We start from the raw sequence: 13,886 nt of genomic DNA on the forward strand, positions 1-13,886 counted from the left end.
AGTCGGCCAAAACAATTAAGGTTTCTCACCTTAAGTGCTGTGCTGAGAAACCCAAGAAAACTGACCCTTAACTTTTCAAATATGCATGCTTTGGCCTCAGAGATTCCCTTCAGGGCCACCACCCCAAGCCACCTGGGCAGCCATCTTGTTTCGCAGTCTGGTGGACTACTGGGTATAACTTTATACCATTTAACAGTCTCATGGAGCCAGACATATATTACCCAAGCCTCTGAACATAACTGTGTAAGAATTTGGCGAAATATGAATAGGAAACAAACTAATGCCAAAACAATTTAAATATTCTTCTGCTCAAAATAGTGTGAAGCTGGGGTGCTGATTCATAAATGACAGTACAGTTTTTCTTGTCATAAGCTTACGCGTATAGTCAGTGGTGGATTTCACTGCCATTGACAGACAAAATTTGAAGTTCCTCTGGTCACAACATGATAGTCACATCTAACCCCTAGCAAGACTAAACCTTAGAGATCGCCTGACACTGTCACCAGAGAGGGTGGAAAACCTCTAATTCTATGCAAGCTAATTGGATCCTGCCAGGCCACCTTTCATAAAACACAACGCTTTCAATTTAGGTGGATTGAAACCATTAACGCCTTTTGTCAGAGGCAAGTGTGAGAGGTTTTATCTGGCCGTTGTCTCATGTTTCACGCACAGACCATGGTGGCAAGCTGGAGAAGGACATCATGGGAGACACGTCAGGCCACTACCAGAAGATGCTCTTGACTCTCCTGCAGGTAAGAGGAGAAGGGCCCTGGGGAAACAGAGAGGGCCAGCCAAGGAGGGAGGCAGACATATGAAAGAAAAGAGAACAAAAATAGAAAGAGGGGGGACAAAAGATGGGCAGACACAGAGGTGTGCAGAAAGAAAGGGACAGAGGAAAAAATCAGGGCTAAAGTGACAGCAAGGAGATTAAGAGGAATGGAGTGGGAGAGGAGGAGGAGAGGAGGAGGAGGACAGGAGGAGCGAAAGAGCAGATGAACATATGAGAAGTAAGAGAGAGCGAGAGACAGGACGGACAAGAGAGATAAGAGAGACAAAAGAGACGGGCTGTCCCGTGCTGGTAATGAGAGTGGCGCAGTGATGTCACTCGTAAGTAATTAAAGGTGCCGCCACGGGATTAAATGCCCCTCAGGTGGATGGCGGCTGTAACTTCATATCTGCAGGGGTGACCAAGGGGCTCACGGCTCGAAACTCATCAAGCCCTTCTCAGAAAACAGCGTGTCGGAAAAGCTCTGTGCCATCACTCATCTCTGCTGATGGTCTGACCTTTCTTTGGCTTTCTCCCTCTCAATCTCTCTCCCTCCCCCTCTCTCTTTCTCTCTCCCTCCCTCCCTCTCTCTTCCTCTCTCTCACTCCTTCTGTCTCTGGTTCTCACTCTTCTCCCCACTCAGGCGAACAGAGAGGAAGGGGTGGACGAGGCGAAAGTCGAGAAGGATGCAAAGGTGGGTCGGAGACTCACACCTCGGTGGGGGCATGAAATAGTAATGAACACTGGTGGAATTAACAGGCATTCTCATTGGCCAATGAAGTGTGACACGGGCCCCACAATGCACTGCATTCCATTTCTTTTAATAGAACCCATGGTTCCCTGATAAAACTCAAGCTCTATAGTTTAATGTCTACACAGCATGGCATGATCCAGGGCCCTAGTCCAGTGCTGGGGCCCCTGAATCTTTCAAGGCTTTTCCCTCTTTGTTACGGCCCTAGGTAGACTTCCTGAGAGACACAGGCACTTCACAATTTATTAAACTTCCATAAAGGTCCACATGTGTGAGGAGACTTACAGTACACAAAAATGTAATCATGGATGAGAAAGGCACGCTATCTTCTGCATTGCTAATCTGCAGGGTGGTCTTGGCAAGTCTAACTTCCACCAGTAGGGGGAGTGATGTGATTGTGGGAGAGGGCTGACTGATGATGTGTGGTAATTGTGCTTCACAGGAGCTGTATTCTGCGGGAGAGGAGAAGTTTGGCACCGACGAGGGCAAGTTTGTCAACATCCTCAGCACCCGGAGTGTTGAGCACCTGCGAGAAGGTATGCATGTGTGTGTGTGTGTGTGTTTGTGTGTGAGTGCGTATGTGAATGTGTTTGGTTTAAGTGCAAATATAGCCTTTTATCCAAAATGACACCTAAAAAAACTTGATCGTGTTTATGTGCATGTCTAGTGTTTGACGCTTACAAAAAGATTGCTGGTTGTGAGATTGAGGAGAGCATCAAGGACGAGTTCACAGGAAATGTGGAGAAGGTGTTGCTGGCTGTGGGTGAGAGAGCACTTAGGGCCGTACACCTTATACACACCCACACACACACACACACACACACACACACACACACACACACACACACACACACACACTTAGGGTCATACACCTTACACACACACAAACCCACTTAGGGGTGAACACCTTATCTGAACACATGACACTGTAAACCTTATTGTGAACCGTCTTAAATTACACTATTAGAGAAGAAGAGACTAACATATGGCTCCTATCCACTTAGTCATAGTCAATTGCAAAAGGTACACCTTGTACACACGCACACACACACTTGTACACAAAGATAGCCATTTATGAACAATCTGTAAAGTGAAACCCTTGGAAATAATGGAATAACCATTCAAATTTAATTTACAGTAAGAAACATGAACAGACTTCTGACAAACATTTTTTTCCCCTCTTTTTAGTGAAATGTATAAGAAGTGTTCCTGCCTACTTTGCCGAATGTGTCCATGACAGCATGAGTGTAAGGGATCTCTGGACTAGAAATGTACAGTATATTGTGTTGAGATAAATAACATAATATAAGTGAATGTTGTGATCGCCGTGTGTAATGTTAGCTGTCCTGCTACATTTGGCCAGCAGAGGTCCTCACCCCCTCCCTTCAGAGTGCTGTGCAAATGCCAAACAATGGAAAGGCAGAGCAGAAATATCTCTTTAGCAGTTTACTGTTGAGATAGATTGACCAGGGTATGATGTTTTGAACCTGATTACGAACCTGAAAGCGTCGAAAGTCAAAAAAAGTTTTCTTTGTCTTAGACAATGTCTTTCACCGACTGCTTGTCCAGAATGTTTTGCTTTGTCTCTTGAATGGAGCACTTAAGGTGGCTAGCTTGACTCCTCCATGGCAGCTTGGAACTGGGCTCCAGTTTCAAGCAGGTGTTGTTTTAACTTTGGTCTTGTTCTACTACTATGTCAGCGTGCGGGGACAGACGACGAGACTCTGATCCGGATCATGGTGTCCAGGAGTGAGGTGGACATGCTGGACATCAGAGCGCACCACAAGCGCCTGTACCGCCAGACCCTCTACAATACCATTAAGGTGACCACACACAGACACTCTACAATACCATTAAGGTGACCACACACAGACCCTCTACAATACCATAAAGGTGACCACACACAGAAGAGAGTCATAAAACAACAACAATCTTCTGCCCTGAGGAGATGTCCAAACAGGAAAGACAGAAACAAAATAAAACACACACACCTACAAATAACACGCCCAAATAACAGCCGCTCTGTCCCTGGGGGAATTTCATCATTATTGAACTATGGTGCCTCTTTCGTCCCCTCCCTGTAGGTTACTGAAGTCAGTCTTGATAGCAGGAACAGTCTCTCTCACAGAACCACACTCACAACACATAAATATAGAAATGTCTTTTCTCTTTAACTGACTCTTAAGTCCTCCATCTCCCACTGGCCCTCACTTCAAACTGACCAAGTGTCACTTCCATTATGTAGCTGTGTGTGTGTGTGTGTGTGTGTGTGTGTGTGTGTGTGTGTGACAATATATTTGGATGGAACCACAAGGACTTTGCTTTGACATTCTCGTTACATTGATTGACACAACTCTGGACTCAGACGTATTTTTCACAGTGCTTTGAAATATTCATTCATTCATTCATTCATTTATTAATTCATGGCCTAATGCCGCTGAAGGAAAATGTTTCCTCTGACTGTGTGTGTGTGTGTGTGTGTGTGTGTGTTTGTGTGTGTGTGTGTGTGTGTGGGTGTGTGTGTGTGTGTATGTGTGTGTGTGTGTCTGTGTGTGTGTGTGTGTGTGTGTGTGTGTGTGTGTGTGTGTGTGTGTGTGTGTGTGTGTGTGTGTGTGTGTTGTGTGTGTGTGTGTGTCTGTCTGTGTGTGTGTCTGTGTGTGTGTTTGGTTGCCAGGAGGATACGGCAGGGGACTACCAGAAGGCCTTGCTCTACCTGTGTGGAGGAGGAGGAAATGACTAATGACACCTGTGGGGAAATATGGCCTTACTGTCATCTAACAGTCTGAAGAAATCCAGTTTGAGTTCAATTTCTGTCTTTTATTCTAGCTTTCCAAACGTATTCTTCTTTGATTACTTTTAGATGACATTGAAATATTTGATTTGATATTTGAATTGAAAAGTAATTGCTCATTAAAGGCATTCACAGTGTGACCATACATATCATGGCAGGTGTGTAGAATGAATAATAAATATATAACAAAAAGTACTTAACCACGGCAGTTACAAAGAAGTTATAATACATTGTATTGCAGTCATAGGTAAACAAAAGCCTTTGATGGCTGTATGTAAATTGTATCATAAGCAATGTTCCCTCTAATTTTTTTCAGCACTGAGCAAATATTATTTATTCTGAGCGCACATTTCAGCACTGTGAGCAATTCGTAAACCACGCAACCTTACGAAAATGACCACGAGCCTGCGTTTGCCATAGAAAAAAAGATGACAGCAAATGCATCAATATGTCTACAAGGTTGATATTTATTCAATATCCTTTATAATGGCTGGACTTAGGAACATTTTAATGATGGTGTTTTACCAGTCAGTTTAGTTGAACTTAAAGGATCTTTGGTTGAAATTAAATAAGGTTTAGGGAGGTTATGACTGGTTCACTGGTTATGAATGATAATGATACACAAAATAAAAGTATCCAAGGTGTTTAGTCATTTCTCAGCAGGTACAACATTTAAGTAGAACTTCATTGAAAGAAAAATGCTAATGCAGTGCTTTACAATAAATATAGTAATTATGGTGAACTTTTTCCTAAAGGTAGCCTTTATAAAAAATGTAATAACTGGAGTGGTTTGCAACAAACTAAGCTACAAAACATGTCATTTGAATTACATTGAGGGAGCTAGGCCTATCTGGCTGTTTGGCTCATCTTGTCTGCAGGCCTATGGAAGACACACCTTTCTGACTAAACATATGTCAAAATGTTGTTGCAGTTATCAAGATCACTTTGAATAGGGCCTAATTGAAAATATTGGAAATTTCAACCTCAAATCTTCTCGCCTCACGAGTTTGTCTTAGTGGTATTCATTAGACTGAAACCGCGTTCACAGTCGGCGCTAGATGCTTGGAATGTGCCACAAATGTCGAAGTTGTACCAGATCTGGAAAATGCTCACTTTTCAGCGACCACCTTTTTTCAATAACCATGAACTTGAATTCGACAAATGCGTCCCGGGACCACATATTATGCTTCCTCCAGAAGCGCTTCGAACCCTTTCGCCAGATTGGTCACGTCATTCAGCCCATGATCAAATTTACTAACTGCACGATTCAACGTGTCCGGCTCAAAGGCAGCCCACTCAGCTCAGGGAAGCGGGCATCCAAGTGCTCACAAACTTTAAGGACAAACAGAATAATGTCACTTTTGTTCCCTGCACGTTTTCCCACGAGCGAACTCTTTTCGCGTTTGCCTCCGAGCATATGTAAATCTGTCTGAAAGTTTTATCCTACCTGAGTCAGTTTGGACTATTTCATCTAGCCGCTCATGTTTAAACGTTAGGCAGACCTTTTTCTGGGGCACCTGCTCTGCCTTTCTTTTAGCCTATAACTGCTGGAGCAGAGACCAGCAAGAGAGCTAAAGGAAATGTTGTATGTAAACATTCTAACGCACATCCGGCTTGGTTGTCAGACATGTCAGTATTTGAAATGTTTATTACCTAGCCTACATCCCCTTTGATGCTCAGACTTTTAAACCCTAAAAAAAAAAATCGTTTATGCGGTGTGAAAAATGTGCGCGGTTTGAAAAATCTATTACGCGGGCTCTTCGACTGGCCTGCGCGGCCGCTTAGAGAGAACATTGATCATAAGTGTATCATATTTTGACTCACTATTGAATGACTTCGTATTTGTTATAATATCAAGTATGAAAAAAACGTTCTTCAATTCCAGGACTCTTAAGGAGTAATAATTGTGAAAAGCCTGTTTATGAATAAATACTTGTATTGCACTGACCACCATGCAACAGTAATGTAATAAGGTCGTCTTACCACTAGATGGCGTAGTGGTGTAACATTGGATACTAGGGAAAACTAATCTTCATGGCAGTGCTCCTCAGTGGCAGGCAGATCTGTGGTGAAAGCATAATGGTAGAGCCCTAAAATAACCACTACAGGACGTAGCTGCATTTGCTGAGTGACTTTTATTTTGGACTGTGTTTGGTTTCAGAATAGTATCTGTCAGTTTTAAGTATATATAAATCCTCTAGATAGGAGGCCTAGATCTGGTGCACTCGTCCTCTGACTCCCACATGACACCGGTTGCTTTGTTTGGACAGAGCCTAACCGCCCTGGGATCCCTGGGGACCGGTCCTGCTGCAGCACTCACTCACTTTGTCTTCTATTTTCTTATCAGCATCAGTCGCTGCCTAAACAAGGGAAAGGAGTGTGTGTGTGTTAGAGTATGTGTAGGTGTGTGAGTGTGTGTGTGTACGTGTGTGTGTGTGTGTGTGTGTGTACGTGTGTGTGTGTGTGTGTGTGTGTGAGTGTGTGTGTGTGTGTGTGTGTGTGTGTGTGTTTGTGTGTGTGTGTGTGTGTGTGTGTGTGTGTGTGTGTGTGTGTGCGTCAGCGTGTTCTTACAGCTCTTACAGCCGCTCGCTGCCGCCGATTGCAGTTTTGTAACCAGGTCTGCTGAGTGACCCAATACTGCATTGGCACTACAAACAATCACGGGAAAATATTTAGGTAGAGATTGTCTCTCTAAGGGCCTTATCTATTAAACAAGTCTGGTGTGGACGTCTCTTAGCTGGTGGGTTATGTAATGAGAATGCTTTTAAAAGTGAATCTAAGAAAGAGCCCTGTAGGTAAAGGGCGATAGTTTATCATATTTTATTAGCAAGACAGAGCTGCTTTGAAGAAAAAAATGTACCACCTTATTTCATGCACATACATGTACATGTGCACACACATCCACCACACTGCATAAGGCATGCGTGATCATGTCCACACACACACACACACCCTTTGGAAATAATGGAATATGAATTACAATATAATGTATGGTAGGACACATGAATAGACATTGCCTTTTTCTGACTTACACTACTTCAGATTTCATTACCCAGCTTGAGCTTCACGTTACTCACATATCATGGCAGATAACAGACAGTGGTACCTGCTATAACACAAAAAGCTGTTTAGACTGGATAGCTGTTTAGCCTTTTTGACTGGAAGTGATAACACTGCAACACACTGGGCCTTTTCTGATTGGACATGGTTGGCTAATTCTCTTCATTAGTGTTTCTGAACCTCTGTAAACTGTAGGGCTCCAATACTTTACTCTCGATGAACAAACAATGAACTAGTTGTGGAGGAATTTACACTGTGTGTGTGTGTGTGTTTGTAAACCTCTTTACTAAACCCCTTGGCTGGCATAGTTTTATCCAAATCCCAACACGCGTTGGGCGAATGCACTGCTGGTTTGTCAGTCTTTTAAGGGCGCTGTAACAGGGTCAATCCCTCAGCCAATGGTGTTGCTCAGAGGGGAAGGGTGTGGAGTCAGGCCACCTCCATCCACATGGTTCTAATTCAACAGGCCACACACACTGAGACGCAAACGGAAACGAAAGTAGAAGGGATCTGGTATAGACCTATGAGATGATGAAGGACAAGCGTCTTTTGTGGTGTGTTTGTGTGTGTGATTGGGTGGATGTGAAAGTGTGCCCTAATCTGTGTGTGTGTGCCATAATCAGAGCATGACAAAGTCTTATGCGCAGGCATAGAGTAATACAATGTGAAGTTCAGGCTATAAACGTAAACAGTGCACCTGCTTCATCACTATGAAGTTTACAAGAACATTAGTGTAGCAGTGGCAGGTACACTTTGAGCTCCAAATCTGTGGACTGAGGATTTGTGTGGCAATAAAACGCAGTGGTTCCTCTCCCTCCGGTCAATATGGCTGAATCGTATAATAAAGTCTGCGTTCAAGAACCTCGCTCATATACATCGTACCATTCACAATGTGTGGGTGTATGTGTGGACCAAGTCCATCACTACCATGTTACCAGAGTCACTAAAGCATCTGTGATTGATAGACCTGTTCGAGTCTCAGAATGAGAAAATCCCTTGACTCTGTCCACACTGCCAAAAGATCCACTTTTGAGGAACATTCTAGTTCTCTTTCTAGATCAGGTTCCCCTCACTACACAGCACAGAAAGACATCCACTAGCATGCTTCTCAGAGCATGTCTCATCACATCAAGCCTCTGTCATGTGATGTAACCCTCTCAACCCTTTAGCGGTGCAGGGGAGTTGTACAGAGTTAAATGGTTACCTCTGTTCTGATCTCTGTATGCCTTCTGAGGCACCGGCAGCTGTCCAATGCGCCCCCAGGCAGGCAACAGGCTTGTGGCTGGCCCTGACTGGAGTGATGTATGGACCCAATTAAGAGCATGTCCCCAGGTTGCACGGCAGCAGCACGGAACCACCGAGGGCTGAGGGGTGTTGGATCAAACACAGGCTTGTTTCCATGGCGATACTATCTTTCATCCCTCTCACACCAGCATGCCGAACATGGTGTTTCAGGGTAAATATTTTCCTCTTCTGTGAGTACAGGGCTGAGGAACATGAACCATAGAGGGTATGGTATGTTACATGAGAGCAGGGTTGCACAAAGAATGATGTAATTTGGTTCTTCGATTTCCCACCAATGATCTAGTGCCTTTTCCTGTGGCACGTGTGAAGACATATGTACAGAAATCCCATTACAGCCCCATTCTCAGAGAATACGTGCAATGACATGTGAGACATCCCTGTTCTGTAATTCTATTTGCAGAAAGACTAAATGTACTGCCGTTCAGCGCAGTAAGTACTCATCTGTGGTCATAGCGACATAAGCGGTCTGCTGTCTCAGACTCGTTCCTGCTGTTCTATCTGGTGGACCGCTGCAGTCCAAGGGTGCAGCTTGCAAACATGTTGATAACAGTGTGTGACTCCAGGCCTGAAGGGGACACAGGCACGTGTACTGTACATGCCAACCAAGCAATGTCATCTGCCTCCTGGTCTCCAGCCCTCATACAATTCCTATGTAACCGCAGGTCTCCATACAGCTAACAAAGTATGTGCAGACTCAAAATAGACAGAGGCAGCTGACATAGCCTTTATGGTTTCAAATACATAAACATCCTATGTGTGGATATGGATAATCATTCTTTCAGAGAAGTTTCATCTGTACTGCTGGTTTACCACAGTGAGAACAACATAAATTAACTGGTGAGCTTCCTGGAAAATTGACTTTAAATTTATATACTATTTGTCTTTGGTTTTCTTTGTCCAGTGACAGGAAAATGGCTGAACCTCAATAGGTGCTCAGTCCCACCATTGGTACATTGAATGCTGTGATTGAATGCTGGAATCCAGCTGACTGGGTTCCTTGGATCATTAATCTAAGCTCTTTGTACTTTCTCCAGTACATCTGCAGATATACGGTGCACCTTTAACAAACTCTCAACCTTAGCCCTCTTCATTTGGAGAAGAGTTTGTCCAAAGAGCTGCCTCAGACATACCACTGCACCTGCCCATGGACTCACCAAAGACCACGCAGAAGAAGAGTCAATTAGCTGAGACTGGTGAGAGACGGGCCTGCGTACAACAGTCTGGATTTTAGCCTTTGTGTCTAGCCTCTCGGAGAGCACCTCTTGTGTATGTTATACTCAACTGCAAGAGGCTTCTATACAGCTTGGTCTCAAAACTGTAGGTAAGGCAGCAACACTGAGCTGGTGATAATAGGAATTGTCACCGTACCATCTTCAGCGATGGATAGTTCTCTGATGTCTTTCAATTTTGCTCTTTAGTTTTGGCTGTGAGGTAAATGGGTTCAGCTGGGTGAGGAGGTGAGTTCTCTCAGAATGTGTGTGTGAGTATGTGTGATTGTGTGTGTGTGTGTGTGTGTGTGTGTGTGTGTGTGTGTGTGTGTGTGTGTGAGAGAGAGTATGTGTGATTCTGTGTGTGTGTGTGTGAGTATGTGTGATTCTGTGTGTGTGTGTGTGTGAGAGTATATCTCGCTTGGAAAAAACTGTCAAGACCCGTACACCCTCAGGGGAAGGATGACCCTTGTGTGGTAAACGTTACACTCCTCCAAGGTGATCTGTCAAGGATTCCGAAGAATTCCTTCAATACCTTCAGTGTCCTTTGCACTCCACAATTCTCCTAATTTCACATTTGCACTTGAAAAGAACTTCATGAACTTTTCCTATACGACAGGGTGAATCAGCATGCTGCTGCAGGCTTTGCTCAGGTGCTCGGTGGACTTCGGGGTCAACCCAACAGGGTCAGCAAAACTCCTTTCAGAGGTTCATCCTGGGCCTGAAACAAGAGGGATCCTTGTGCTGGTTCACCACAGGAACTTTCTAACCCCTAGACCAGAACTCTGACCTTGGTCTTGCAGATATCATCAGCCTGTTTGGTTCATCTGGGTGAGTGTGAAGCTGGCTGCTGTTGGACTGGGGGGGAAAGGGGAGATGTCATGAAAACACATGAAGAACCAGTGCTTGAATTCCAACACAGACATCAGCAGTGGAGTATGGATGGCAGACCTGCTGTGTTCTGACACACACACACTCATACACACATGAATGTGCAGACAATTCTGCAGACGCTGAAAGATACCTACACGCCCATTCAACATATCTTTGCCACATTATTATGCAAACCCTCATATCAGCTCCAACTCCAAACAGACATCAGCTCCAACCCTACACAGACCTATACATTAGGTCTAACTGTAACATTATGGCATTTGTTTTTATTGTTATTTTTAGAAAATTCTATTGTTTTGTATTGTATATGCTGCAAATTAATGGGTTTTTATAATGTCCAGTCAGTAGGCTTCTAGCGAATGGCCTGATGTTGCTCTGAAATACAAGTTCCATACAAGGAAAGCGTTTGTGTCATTCATATATGGCAAAACTTTATTTTACAACATTTTCAAAATATAGGCCCAAGACAAACAAGAATAAAGTATGTGAAACAAAATAACGCAACATTTATTTTCATATATACACTTCAGGTTCAGACGCTATCAGGATTTATTTTCTTGTATTTCCTTAAAGTGCGGGAACCTGTTGCTGTGTTAGAGACAGTTCAGCAGTAGATTGTCTCAAAATAAACAGATTAACAATCCTCGCTTTGAATCATAGTGAACAGGAAGGCACATAGAGAGTTCCATGAATGACTGCAATACTCTTCGGCAAATGTTTTTTTATCAATTTGGTCTTGACACAGTTCATTATCCTTTGATAAAGCGCTTTTCGGTTTAGCCGTCTCTTTCGGCGTTTGGCTGAATTTAAAATGTGCGTCCTCCGGAGCTTTTCTGCACATACCAGCTTTGATAAGTGACGTTCCGTCATAGCACAACTTCCTCTGTTTCTTAAGTGAACGAGCAATTTGCTTCCAGTAAAGCTTGGCATTGGATGCGTACTGTGGACAAGTGGTTGGTTTGGCGACATACGCACAGTCGAAACTTTTCCCTCCTTTCTTGCAGGTGACACCAAGCACGAACTCTTCTTCACCGGTCGCCACCCAGGTGCAGTGAGCTTTATCCTTGGCAGAGAACCTGCCTTTGAATATTCCTTTTTCGTTGGCGGATTTTGGACCGCTATCGCTCCTGTCAGTTGGCAGAACCGATAACCTTTGCTGCGATTCTCTTTTGTCTCCTCTCCCATTTTCTCTTTGGCATTCTGCCTCAAGTATCTGGTCGGAGATGCACGCAAGGACCAGCAACACTACGACAGCGCTTATGTGCATCATTTGGTCATCAGGTGCAATCTAAACCCCAAAATGTACATAAAAGTTATTAGCCTGGATTGATGGTACAGTCATACAGAACCAAACGCGCAGTAGGCTACTGGTGTGCAACATGGAGCAATATAAGTTGAAATGACAAAGGTTGACAAAAGAGACTTACCTTAAAATGACTGGATAGCAACACAATCAAGATGCGTATTCTGTTGAGACACCTGTGCGGGCGAATGGGCCTTTTATAGTAAAACTCGCCTGCTCGCGCGCACGCGCGCACGCACACGCACAGATTCTTCAGTCTAATTTTTACGGCATAATTAGGACCCGGTTTCTTTGACAGAACGCAGCACATTTTTACACCCCCCACCTTTCGACACACACATGCTGCTAATCCTTCAACGGAATGTTAATTATGATAAGTATGGTAACTTGATATAACAAGTTCTGTTCTGGAGAAATTCTGAACGGCTGTTTTTTAACGACATGCTGAACACCAACAACAATTTTTCTATAGGAACATCTGAAAAGTATAAAAGAGTTAACCTCTCAGTAAACTGAACTTATTTTAGTCCACAGTTAAAAATGGACTATGTTTCCTTTGTTAAAAGCCAGGTGCTGACCCTACATCTCGATTGATTGTACCGTTTAAAACAAAATTACAATTTTCTGAAAGCAAGGGGTTAGTAGGCTGTGCTGCATTTCCGAACTCCACCTTGTACTCGACAGGTCCCTCATTATCTTGACAAAAGACGAAACCACATATCCACTGAAACAACGTTCATGTTGCCAGTCTGTTTATGGGATGTTAAATATGGGTCCTTATTGCGAGTCCCATCTTTACTTGAAGACGAAAAGTATATTATGCTTTATGACGCAGAAAGGACTTTTAAAACGTTTGTCTTAATCTTTTCACAAGAGGAAATTGTATTCTAAAATAGCTATAAGGGCGTTGTGCTAGGAGTGATGGACAGTGCGAAGTAAGCGATTGTTTTGAGCATAGATGGATGGAACGGGTCGCATGGTTGTACAGTGCCCTCTACTGCTTGAGAAAAGGCTACTCAATCAGTATGGACATTCTGCTCCTTACCTTTCTTGTAATGCTACAAATACCTCTGAGGCGTTATCAATAAAGTCGTTATTGCCTGTACAGAAATATTTAAATGTTCATTGTTCGGCAACCCTCCCTTCTGTTGTGTTAACCATAGCAAATAAGCAATAATGGTGCAAAGACAACAAATACAAAAACATAAGAACACATTGATTTATTTCATAAACAAGTAACAAGTATACATCGATACGATTTGACTCCACAGTGGTAACACTTGCCTAATATACTCCTTTAAACATGTAAATAATATCACATTTTTGACCGTGCTTTACGCAGTTTTGTACATTACCAGAGCAAACTGATGTTGCATACGGTTATTGTATAGCTTCCCTTTCCACTCTTCGCTATGCTGCAAGGAGTATGACCGCTTTTTTTATTGCCCAACTTTCACTTAACATTTGAGCACCTCTCCACCACTTGCGCAGCATAGCCGCTCTGTACAATGGTAAATAAGAGGATACATAAAATAACTATCAGCCCTCTCCTGCCGAGTAGCATTTGGTTTACAGAGAATGCTTGCAGTTGCCACAGTGAGCCAAAATGGAGTACTCAAAGGGTTTCACTTTTCCCAAATGAAAATACACTGTATTACCATGGTATCACCATTACCACAGACCTGCACATAAGTCGTGGCAGGGACACTCTCGAAAAAGTGACGGAAGTGATGGAGCTTTCTAGAAATGTCGCCAGTGGCTTTGTGATGGAGTGGATGCTGGGTAATCCCTGCCAGTCATAATTATAC

The 13,886-nt window shown here is 43.4% G+C and overlaps 2 protein-coding genes across 2 annotated transcripts in view; one reads left to right on the forward strand and one right to left on the reverse strand.

The window, feature by feature from the left end:
- The window catches only part of anxa5a (annexin A5a), a gene marked incomplete at both ends in the record, with an annotated part of 7,080 nt that extends 2,823 nt beyond the window's left edge, over positions 1-4,257 (forward strand). The window contains 7 exons of the mRNA XM_080840882.1: positions 673-752; positions 1,410-1,460; positions 1,960-2,053; positions 2,185-2,280; positions 2,706-2,764; positions 3,218-3,340; positions 4,192-4,257. Of these exons, the coding sequence (XP_080697008.1) occupies positions 673-752; positions 1,410-1,460; positions 1,960-2,053; positions 2,185-2,280; positions 2,706-2,764; positions 3,218-3,340; positions 4,192-4,257 (569 nt within the window). The remainder of the gene's footprint in view (positions 1-672; positions 753-1,409; positions 1,461-1,959; positions 2,054-2,184; positions 2,281-2,705; positions 2,765-3,217; positions 3,341-4,191) is intronic.
- Positions 4,258-11,409: 7,152 nt separating this feature from the next.
- On the reverse strand, positions 11,410-12,045 carry fgfbp1a (fibroblast growth factor binding protein 1a; the record flags this gene model as incomplete). The annotated part of the gene is made up of 1 exon (XM_080840368.1): positions 11,410-12,045. The coding sequence occupies one exon, from the start codon at positions 12,043-12,045 to the stop codon at positions 11,410-11,412; it is 636 nt and encodes a 211-aa protein (XP_080696494.1).
- Between the last annotated feature and the right edge of the window lie 1,841 nt (positions 12,046-13,886).

Source organism: Sprattus sprattus, assembly GCF_963457725.1.
Source record: "Sprattus sprattus genome assembly, chromosome: 6".
Classification (NCBI taxonomy): Eukaryota; Metazoa; Chordata; class Actinopteri; order Clupeiformes; family Clupeidae; genus Sprattus; species Sprattus sprattus.